This window comes from Rhinopithecus bieti, unplaced genomic scaffold (assembly GCF_001698545.2).
Source record: "Rhinopithecus bieti isolate Rb0 unplaced genomic scaffold, ASM169854v2 scaffold_905, whole genome shotgun sequence".
Classification (NCBI taxonomy): Eukaryota; Metazoa; Chordata; class Mammalia; order Primates; family Cercopithecidae; genus Rhinopithecus; species Rhinopithecus bieti.
In genome coordinates, this window is record NW_016803348.1 from 1,882,174 (window position 1) to 1,893,185 (window position 11,012).

At 37.9% G+C, this 11,012-nt stretch overlaps 1 protein-coding gene across 1 annotated transcript in view; it reads right to left on the reverse strand.

The window, feature by feature from the left end:
* Positions 1 to 8,459: 8,459 nt before the first annotated feature.
* Positions 8,460 to 11,012, reverse strand: part of LOC108533918 (submaxillary gland androgen-regulated protein 3A-like) — an 11,267-nt gene continuing 8,714 nt past the window's right edge. Inside the window, exon 2 of the mRNA XM_017878964.1 lies at positions 8,460 to 8,936. Within this exon, the coding sequence (XP_017734453.1) occupies positions 8,460 to 8,936 (477 nt within the window). The remainder of the gene's footprint in view (positions 8,937 to 11,012) is intronic.

The following is an 11,012-nucleotide window of genomic DNA, read 5'->3' on the forward strand; positions in this document are numbered from 1 at the left end:
ATAGACAGTTCATCAAGACAGAAAGTCAACAAAGAAACAATGGCCTTAAACTATACCTTGGAAAAAATGAACTTAAGAGATATATACAGAACATTTCATTCAACAACCACAGAGGACACATTCTATTCAACAACCCATGGAGCTTTCTCCAAGATAGACCATCTGACAGGCAATAAAAAGATCCTTAATAAATTTAAGAAAATTGAAATTATATCAAGCACTCTCCCAGACCACATTGGAATAAAACTGGAAATCAATTCCAAAGGAACTTTTGAAACTATGCACATACATGGAAATTAAATAACCTGCTCCTGAATGATCATTGAGTCAAAAACAAAATCAAGACAGAAATTAAAAAATTATTCAAAGTGAATGACAATAATGACACAATCTATCAAAACCTCTGAGACACAGCAAAGGCGGTGCTAAGAGGAAAGTTCATAGCCCTAAGCACCTATATCATCAGAAAGACTGAAAGAGCACAAACTGACATTCTAAGGTCACACCTCAAGGAATTACAGAAACAAGAAAAAAACCAAACCCAAATCCAGCAGAAGAAAGGAAATAACCAAGATCACAGCAGGACTAAACGAAATTAAAACAAAGAAACAAACAAAACCCAATACAAAAGATAAGGGAAACGAAAAGCTGGTTCTTTGAAAAGATAAATAAAATTATGAGACCATTAGCAAGATTAACAAAGACAAGAAGACAGAAAATCCAAATAACCTCATTAAGAAATGAAACAGGAGATATTACAACTGGCACTACTGAAATACAAAAGATCATCCAAGGGTACTATGAACACCTTTATGAACATAAGCTAGAAAACCCTAGAAGAGATGGATAAATTCCTGGAAAAATACTACCCTCCTAGCTTAAATCAGGAAGAATTAGATACCCCGAACAGAACAACAACAAGCAGTGAGATTGAAACGGTAATTAACAAATTACCAACAAAAAAAAAATCCAGGACCAGATGGATTCAGAGCAGAATTCTACCAGATATTCAAAGAAAAATTGGTATCAATTGTTTTGACACTAATCCACAAGATAGAGAAAGAAGGATCCCTCCCTATTTCATTCTATGAAGCCAGCATCACCCTAATACAGAAACCAGGAAAGGATACAACCAAAAAACAAAACTACAAACTGATGTCCTTGATGAACATCGATGCTAAAATCCTTAACAAAATCTAACCAAATTCAACAACATATCAAAAAGATAATCCACAATGATCAAGTGGGTTTCATACCAGGGATGCAGGGATGGTATAACATATTCAAGTCAATAAATGGGAGATACCACATAATCAGAATTAAAAATGAAAATCACATGATCATCTCAATAGATGAAGAAAAAGCATTCAACAAAATCTAGCATCCCTTTATGATTAAAACTCTCAGCAAAATCAGCATACACAGGACATACCTCAATGTAATAAAAACCATCTGTGACAAACCCACAGCCAACATAATACTGAATAGTGAAAAGTTGAAAGCATTTCCTCTGAGAACTGGAACAAAACAAGGATGCCCACTCTCACCACTCCTCTTCAACACAGTATTGCGAACCCTAGCCTGAACAATCAGATAAGAGAAAGCAATAAAGGGCATCCAAATTGGTAAAGAGGAAGTCAAGCTGTCACTGTTTGCTGATGATATGATCGTTTACCTTAAAAACCCTAAGGATTCCTCCAGAAAGCTCCTAGAACTGATAAAAGAATTCAGCAAAGTTTCTGGATACAAGATTAATGTACACAAATCAGTAGCTCTTCCATATACCAAGAGCAACCGAGCAGAGAATCAAATCAGGAATTCAGCCTTTTTTACAATAGCCGCCAATAAAAGTACTTACGAATATATCTAAACAAGGAGGAAAAAGACCTCTACAAGGAAAACTAAAAAACACTGCTGAAAGAAACCATAGACACAAACAAATGGAAACTCATCCCATGCTCAGGGATGGGTAGAATTACTATTGTAAAATGACCATACTGCCAAAAGTAATCTACAAATTCAGCACAATCTGCATCGAAATACTACCATCATTCTTCACAGAATTAGAAAAAATAATTCTAAAATTCACATGAAACCAAAAAAGAGTCTGCATAGCCAAAGTAAGACTAATCAAAAAGAACAAATCTGGAGGCATCACACTACCTGATTTTAAACTATACTATAAGGCCATAGTCACCAAAACAGCATGGTACTGGTATACAAATTGGCACATATACCAACGGAACAGAATAGAGAACCCAGAAATAAACCCAATTACTTACAGCCAACTGAACTTCAACAAAACAAAACAAAAAAAACATAAAGTGGGGAAAGGACACCCTTTTCAACAAATAATGCTAGCCACATGTAAGAGAATGAAACTGGATCTTCATCTCTCACCTTATACAAAAATCAACTAAAGATGGATTAAGGACTTAAATCTAAAACCTGAAACTATAAAATTCTAGAAGATTACATTGGAAAACCCTTCTAGACATTGGCTTAGGCAAGGATTTCATGACCAAGAACCCAAAAGCAAATGCAATAAAAACAAAGATAAATAGTTTAGACTTAATTAAACTAAAGAGCTTTTGCATAGCAAAAGGACAGTCAGCAGAGCAAACAGACAACCCACAGAGTGGGAGAAAATCCTCACAATCCATACATCTGACAAAGGACTAATATCCAGAAACTAGAAGAAACTCAAATCAGTAAGAAAAATCAATTCTATTAAAAAGTGGGCTAAGGACATGAACAGACAATTCTCAAAAGAAAGTATTCAAATGGCCAGCAAACATATGAAAAAATGCTCAACATCACTAATGACTAGGGAAATGCAAATCAAAGCCATAATGCAATAACACCTTACTCCTACAAGAATGGCCATAATCAAAAAATAAAAAAAAAGTAGATGTTGGCATGGATGTGGTGAACAGGCAACACTTCTATACTGTTGGTGGGAATGTAAACTAGTACAGCTGCTATGGAAAACAGTGTGGAGATTCCTTAAAGAACTAAAAATAGAACTACTGTTTGATCCAGAAATCCCACTACTGGGTATCTCCCAAGAGGAAAAGAAGTAATTATGTGAAAAAGATACTTGCACATGCATGTTTATAGCAGCACAATTTGCAATTGCAAAATCATGGAACCAACCCAAATGCCCATCAATCAATGAGTAGATGAAGAAACTGTGGTATAGTTATATGATGAAATACTACTCAGACATAAAAAGGAATGAATTTGTGGCATTTGTAGTGACCTGGATGAGATTGGAGACTATTATTCTAAGTGAAGTAACTCAGGAATGGAAAACCAAACATCATGTGTTCTCACTAATATGTGGGAACTAAGCTATGAGGATGCAAAGGCATAAGAATGACACAATGGAGTTTGGGTACTTGAGGGGAAGGATGGGAGGGGGGCGAGGAATAAAAGAACTGCAAATAGGGTTCAGTGTATACTGCTTGGGTGATGGGTGCACCAAATCTCACAAATCACTGCTAAAGAACTTACTCATGTAACCAAACACCACCTATACCCCAATAACTTATGGACAAATTTTTAAAACATAAAAAAAAGAAAAGGTTTAGTGGGTGGATTTTGGGATTAGCAGTGATTTGCAGAAGAAAAGGGGAGGTCTGGAAAGTCATTGGGCATATACAGTTATCTCTTCATGCCTCCTCATGAGTCCCATGTGCAAATTTGTGGGGAGTTACTATGCAACATGCAGTGGAAACTGAGGTTGTGACCTCAGCAAGTTCATTCTGTGTAAACTCCCTTTGCCCATATTGGTTCCAGTCGATTTCTGCCAGTTCTTTTAACTTGTAAGCAGAAGGAGCTTCAGCGTTTCAGCAACTTGTTTCTTTTCTCATCTACCATCCAGCAAACTCAAGAATTTCTGTTAGTTACAGGTTTCTTTAACTCTTTGGGGCACAGTTTCAGAAGTAACTCCTATGACCTTCTTCTCTCCTTTCATTGGCTGAAATTCAGCACATGGCGATGCCTAATTGCAAGGAAGGCTGAGAAATGTAGTCTTGCTGTATGTTCAGAAAGAATGGGGAAATAGATACCCCTTTGAAATTATAGAGTTTTTGCTACAATTGACATTTCTATATAGTTAAACTACTTTTCTCAGTTTAGGAATTCTCAAATAGATTTGATATTTCTTCAGAGTGACCCTTTAGAATAAATATTTCCTTAAGGGTTCACTTGATCTATATTCATGCAGAATTTTCTAGATATTTGTAGGTTCCTTAGGCCCAATATTTAATGATATGATGCTTCATCTGCAACTTGGGATTCTTGGGGCCATAGGAGACATTCTGAAGCAACATCCTTCTTGGTAATGCTACATCCATAGTATTTGTAATTGGCAGTGATGGATGACATCACGGTAGAACATAACCCTCAGAAGGCTACAATTATGACATAAGCATTACAAAGCAGTGCTATCAGTAAATGAAATAAGAAGCACCAAATAGGAAGGTAGGTGAGATCGTTTTTTATCCTTATGAATTACTCAGCAAGGTCCTGTGTACTTAGTTGACATGTGGTGGTGGGGTGAGAAGAATGCGTATACAAGATGTCTTCTTTACATTGTAATTTCATCCTGGTTCAAAGTGTAATTTCATTTTTATTTGCAAAATATCTGAGTCTCTAATTTGCATATTTATAAAAACAAGTGATCTATACTTTTGCTCTTGGATTGCTCATGGAGTAGAGGAGAAGGAGTGGATAAAAGAGGATACTGCAGTAAATGGCAGAAATATGTAGTGTGTCCAGATAGGCTGCCAGACCAGAAAGGATTAATGAACAATTTGAGGGTAGTGATTTTGTGTATTTAACTTTATATGCAAAATTGGCTGTAAAGTTCTGATATTTAGTTGATAGCGCATACACATGGAATGAGGGTTTAAAATGGACTTGAAAAAATTGTTTTGCAGTTTTACAAAGGGACTCGGAAAAGCAGCAGAAAGATGTTGGTGCAGGAACTGTGTTTGCCAAACACTGTAAGATGAGGTGATTTTTGATGGAGCTTTCTTGTAAGGGGAAAATTTGGGGCAGTATATGTGCTTACAACAAGATGGGAGAAATACTACCTTTCGTGGTTAAAATGGCTGCAAGTAATGAGGTGAGGTGGTGGTTATAGATGTGTATGTATGTACATATTTAAATTAAAAAAAAAAGTTCCAAACATAAGTATAGTACCTAGAGAGAACATTTGGGAGAGAAACAAATTCTAGATAATGGTTCTGCATGGCCTCCAAACTCTCAGTTTCAAACATTAAACCCTCTGCTACCCTATTTGTATTTTTTTTTGCTTACTTTAGTAATTCACCTCTTCCAATAAACCTGCTATCTATTGACCTTTTATAACTACTCCTTGTTTCCTGATCTCTCATGTTAGTCAGAGGTTGAAAGTGCTGCAGGCATGCACTTGCCTTATTTTAAAGGGATTCAGCTCTCATTGTTGTGATATTTACACATGATCTATGTGAAACTTGTGATGCATTCCAAGGGAAATGTAAACACTTAGAATTATGCATTATTTAAAAAATAATGTTTTTTTCCAGCTGGTTATAGATTGGTATTCCTTGTGTCCTCTTTTTGGTGATATTATAGTTTTAATTATGTACATTATTATCTACTCTAGTCTGTCTTTTATTGAATAATCAAGGAAAGGAAATTTATCTTAAAACAGATGATTTTTTTTTTTTTCTGGCTAGATTCAGAGAGATGCGACCAAACAAGAGTCAGGAAGAAGACATACATAGGAGAGATAAATGAGCCTCAAAACAGATTTTTCTCTAGAGTCTGCAAAAAGGCATGCAGCCCTATTAATACCTTGATTGTGGCCTTGCCAGACACTAAGCAGAGGAACTCTTTGAGCTATACTATTAGAAAAACTTCTTTCTATAGATTAGTGAGGTAATTTGTTATTTTGTGCTTCTAAGTTGTTGATAACATGGTATGACAGCAATACAATAATACAGAAGTTAAATGGATAACTCAACCTTAACATGGCCAATGCAGAATTTATGATATTCCAAACCCTTATACCCTGATCTTTTCCCATTTTTAGCTTACTAAATGACACCATTATTGACACAGTTGTTTAGGCCAAAATTATCAGAGTTACTCCTAGATTATGTATTTTTCCTAAAACCCAAGATTCTGTATTTCATCAAAGATTTCTGGATATTTTTTCAGTTGTTTACTGCGGCTGACCACTTTGCTTCATCTCTGTTGATCTTTCCCTAGTCTAAGCCACCTCTTCTCTCATCAGGACTCCTGAAGTAGCCATCACTCTTGCTCTTTTTATTTTATTTGAAGTTCCAGGATACATGCAAAGGATGTGCAGATTTGTTACATAGGTAAATGTGTGCCATGTTGTTTGCTGCATCTATCAACCTATCATCTAGGTATTAAGTAGTCTTGCTCTTCTAACAGTTTTTTATCCATAGAGCAGCCAGACAGAGTGATGAAGCTTTGAATATGTTAATCACATAATGTTATTTCTTCATTTAAAGCTACAATGACTTCCCACAACATGTAGAATAAAGTTCAAAATCCAAATCCCTTTATGATGTGTTTTTTCTCTGCCTTCTTCATATCATCTCCTTCCACTCCTCTTTTCTGAGTGTGAACCACATTAACTTTTGTTGACTCTTCTTGTACACAAAATTTATTGCTGCTTTAGATCTTTACATGGTTGCCTTGAACAGTTTTTCTCTAGATCATTTAGTACCTTGCTTCTTAATATTCTTCAAGTCATTCCTCAAATATCACTTCATCAGAGAGTTTCTCCATTATTATCTTATATAAAACAGTCAGTCACCACTACTTAGTGTCTCCCTATGCATTGTTCATTACTTTTCAAAACACTCTCACGTCTTACATTTTATTGACATGTGTTTACTTTTTAAAAAACATCTCACTAGATATAAGCTCCATGAAGACAGTTACTTTGACTACCTTCAATATTGCTGTTATTGTGCTACTAAAACAGTCCCTGTATCCTGCTAGGTTCTCAAAAGTGAAAGAGAAGCCTGGGCAATGTAGCAAAACCCCATCTCTGCTAAAATTACAAAAGAATTAGCCAGGAGTGGTGGCGTGCACCTGTAGTCCCAGTTAGGAAGCTAAGGTGGAATTTCCTGAGCTCAGGAAGTCATGGCTACAGTGAGTTGTGATTGCATCACTGTACTTCAGCCTAGGTGATGGGAGTGAGACCTTTTCCGTGCAAAGAAAAAAAAAAAAAGGAAAGCATTAAACACAAATAAAAATTGTGTGCTTACTTTAGGTATCTTGAGAAGTTTTAATTTATAAGTGTTTGATGGCAATGTGGGAAGTTAAGTGTCCTGAAGGAAAAAAAAAAAAAAAAAAAGTTAAGTGTCCTTTCAAACATGGAAAGATAAAACTCTCATGACATGTGGCTCAAGCCTGTAATCCCAGCACTTTGGGAGGCCGAGACGGGCGGATCACGAGGTCAGAAGATCGAGACCATCCTGGCTAACATGGTGAAACCCCGTCTCTACTAAAAAATACAAAAAACTAGCCGGGTGAGGTGGCGGGCGCCTGTAGTCCCAGCTACTCGGGAGGCTGAGGCAGGAGAATGGCGTAAACCCGGTAGGCGGAGCTTGCAGTGAGTTGAGATCCGGCCACTGAACTCCAGCCCGGGCGACAGAGCGAGACTCCGTCTCAAAAAAAAAAAAAAAACACTCTCATGACATTATGAGGCGTTTCCTAAATAGTCATATCATAATACTGCTGATTCAAACATCAACAAATAGATGCAGTGGAAACTTGATAATCTCAGTGATTAGCTTCTTCTTATTGCTATCTGAAACCATCTCCTATCTCTATCTTAGCTTAGAAAATGATTTTTTCATATCAAATTCCAAGACTTGCGATTCACATCTCAGATATTTAGATTTGTTGGAATGGCATTTCTTCTCTGCAACTATTTATAAGCAGTGATCAGGTGGTACTCAGGAATTTTTATGGGGCAAGCTATGGTGAGGGCTAAGATTCTTTCATTTTAGTATCTATTAACATCTTATTTTGGGCTTTGTAATTGTATGATGGGTTGCCATACTGAAGAGGGCATCCTGTTGCCTACTCTTCTAACTTCGTAACTCTAAGCTTCAAGTCCAAGTGTCTTATTGCATTTTTCCTTAATTTACTTTTTTGGCCTCATGGGACATGGCCAGGCTCTGGTAGCACTAATATTCATTTAGGTGACATAAATGGGGGATAAACTAGTGGCTCTGGTAACAGTGGATACTTCATATTGTTGCTCAATTCTTTATTTTCCCCTGCTGATATAAAGGTTCATGGGGATTGTTTCACAATTTCTAAGATATTTCTCCCAAAACGCAGTGCTTTGGAATGTTTATTCTCATTCAAAAATGGAAGTGATTTTATCTAAAAGTCTCTTGGAAGTAGTGTTGAAATTCTTATTTTTGGATAGTAGAAGCAGTGGTTATGAGGGTAGTGGTGTCTTTTGCAGTGGTGGTGGCACCTGTTGCAGTTGTCTGTATTAAGGGTGCAGGAGTAGGGAGGGCAGGATCAGTTGGAGGAATTACAGGGAAAAATGGAGGTCCAGGTGGATAGGGTCTTGGTTGGGAAGGTGGCTGTGGATAACCTGGGCCATAAGGGTAAGGAAGAGAGAGTGGTTGAATTCTCCCTGGACCATAGGGTGGAGAAAGGTGTGGTGGAAATCTCCCTGGACCATAGGGTAGAGGAGGAGATGGTGGAATTCTCCCTGGACCATAGAGTAGAGGAGGGGGTGGTGGAATTCTCCATGGACCACAGGGTGGAGGACGGGGTGGTGGAACAAATCCTGGTCCAAAAGGAAAAGGTGATGGAGGAGGAGGAGGAGACAGTGGTCCAGGTGGATATGGTCCCCCGAGGCCTCTTTGACTCTTACCAGGCTGTGGAAAAAAGAAGTAAATACTATTAAATCAGATATTTCACAGCTAAATATAAGAATGAATGCTTTCTATGGTAGGCAGAACTCTGAGATGACCCCAAGATTTCTACTCTCTGCTGGCACATACTGGCCTGACCTTATCAGATGAGCCCCTTTAAAACAGGTTCTACAATGTCTGAAGAAATCAGAGAGATTTGAAGCTGCAGCAAATGCTTTTCTTTGGGCTTTGAATCAAGATGCCGTGTTGTGGGGAGGGCTACGTGGAAGTACATGGTAGATCGGCTACAGAAGCTGAGAGTGGCCCCGGGCTCATAGGCAGCAAAAAAGTAGGGGCTTCAGTCCAACAACCAAGGGACTGAATCCTACCAATGACCATACAAGCTTAAAAAAAGGACACTGAGCTACAGGAAAAAACAAAACAAAACAAAACAAAACAGCAGTGGACACACTTTTTCAGCCTTGTGAGACTCTGAGCAGAGAAGCCACCTAAGCCAAGCTCAGTTATGGCCGAAGAAACTGAGATAATAATGAGTTTTTAAAGGCTACTAATTAGTGGTAATTTGTTATTGAGCAATAGAAAATTGTTAAATGTATCTAAGTTATGATGTCTGAACATCTATATCAAAGAAAAATGTTTCTCTTTTGCCCTCTGAACACCTAGGCTCTCAATGAAAGCTGGGATAGTATTGACTGGAAAAAATAGATAATGAACAAAAATCTTGTCCTTGGCCTATAGTGAAGTCTGTCATTCCAAATTCCAAATGGAAATAAATGCCTTTGCAGCATGAGGAAAACATGTCTTTTTATGTCTTATTCAAGGGTTCAGGCTTGTTCTGGTTATTAATTAATTAATTAATTAATTGTGAAACACACATGAGCAACTATTTCGTGCAATGAGCTTATGAAGGAGCTGGTTCATTCATGTCATGAATGTCAACCTGGCAGGTTGCCAGGGGTACAAACATCTATTCTGCGAATCTATAGGCTGAGTAATTACAATACAAGGTGGGGGGTAAATGTGATCTGAAGGGAAGTGAAATGAGTGGAATGAGTGGGGTTTCATGTCAGTGTTTGAGCTCTCCTGGCACATAGAGATAGAGTGAGTGTGGAATTCTTTTTGAGTCTTTTTTTCTCGTCAGGAAAATGATGTTCATAAAAGTACTCACCTCCTGCGGTTGTTGTCACATTTGTTGTGAAATATCACTTGTAAAGTGCCTAGGGTAGTGCTTATCTCAGGTCTGGTTTACATAGAGTACAATTTTTAGAAATGAAAATAGCTGAGGCTGGGCGTGGTGGCTCATGCCTGTAATCCCAGCACTTTGGGATGCTGAGGTAGGTGGGTAGCTTTAGGCCAGCGGTTCAAGACCAACCTGGACAACATAACAAGACCCCATCTCCATTAAAAAATTCAAAAATAACTGAAAAGTAGTAGAAGGAACATATACATTAGGGATTTAAAGTGATCAGTTCTGGATAGGAAAATGATAAAGGATTGTCTCCGTGGGAAGGAGTCATTTGAAAAGAGGCTTAAAGAATATAAAATAAGGAGGAAACATGCCAAATAGAAGGAAAATATGCAAATGCTCTGGGGTAAGAATGAAGTTCCACTCTACTGACGGCAAGAAGTCCAGGTTGCTTGGAGCAGATGGTTTGTTTGGACCCAAAACTACATTCACTTCTTGTGGTTCTCAGTCCCTTCACCTATTTGGCCATTACCCTTGCTAATCCTAAACTTTACTATTACAGTAAAGCATCTCTGTCCTGGATTCCTAATGCCAGGTTCTTAACAATGCTAGAGGGTGTCACCAGCACTGTACCCACAGAAAGTTAGCATCCTTCAGTGCTGCCTGAAATCCTTTTTTGAGTGTCTTATCTCAGATTATCTCTTCCCACTTCCCCAGAGGCCTGTAATTTTCCAAGTTGATGCCAGTTTTATCAACATTCTCCACCTCATCCTGAGCTCTCACCTACCCCTACCAAACTGACTTTTCTCCTGCTTCACCAAGATATTTCAGGCAATTAGAAATGAACTTCCCTGATTTACTGGCCACACAACCATGGAGTCATTGATAGCTAG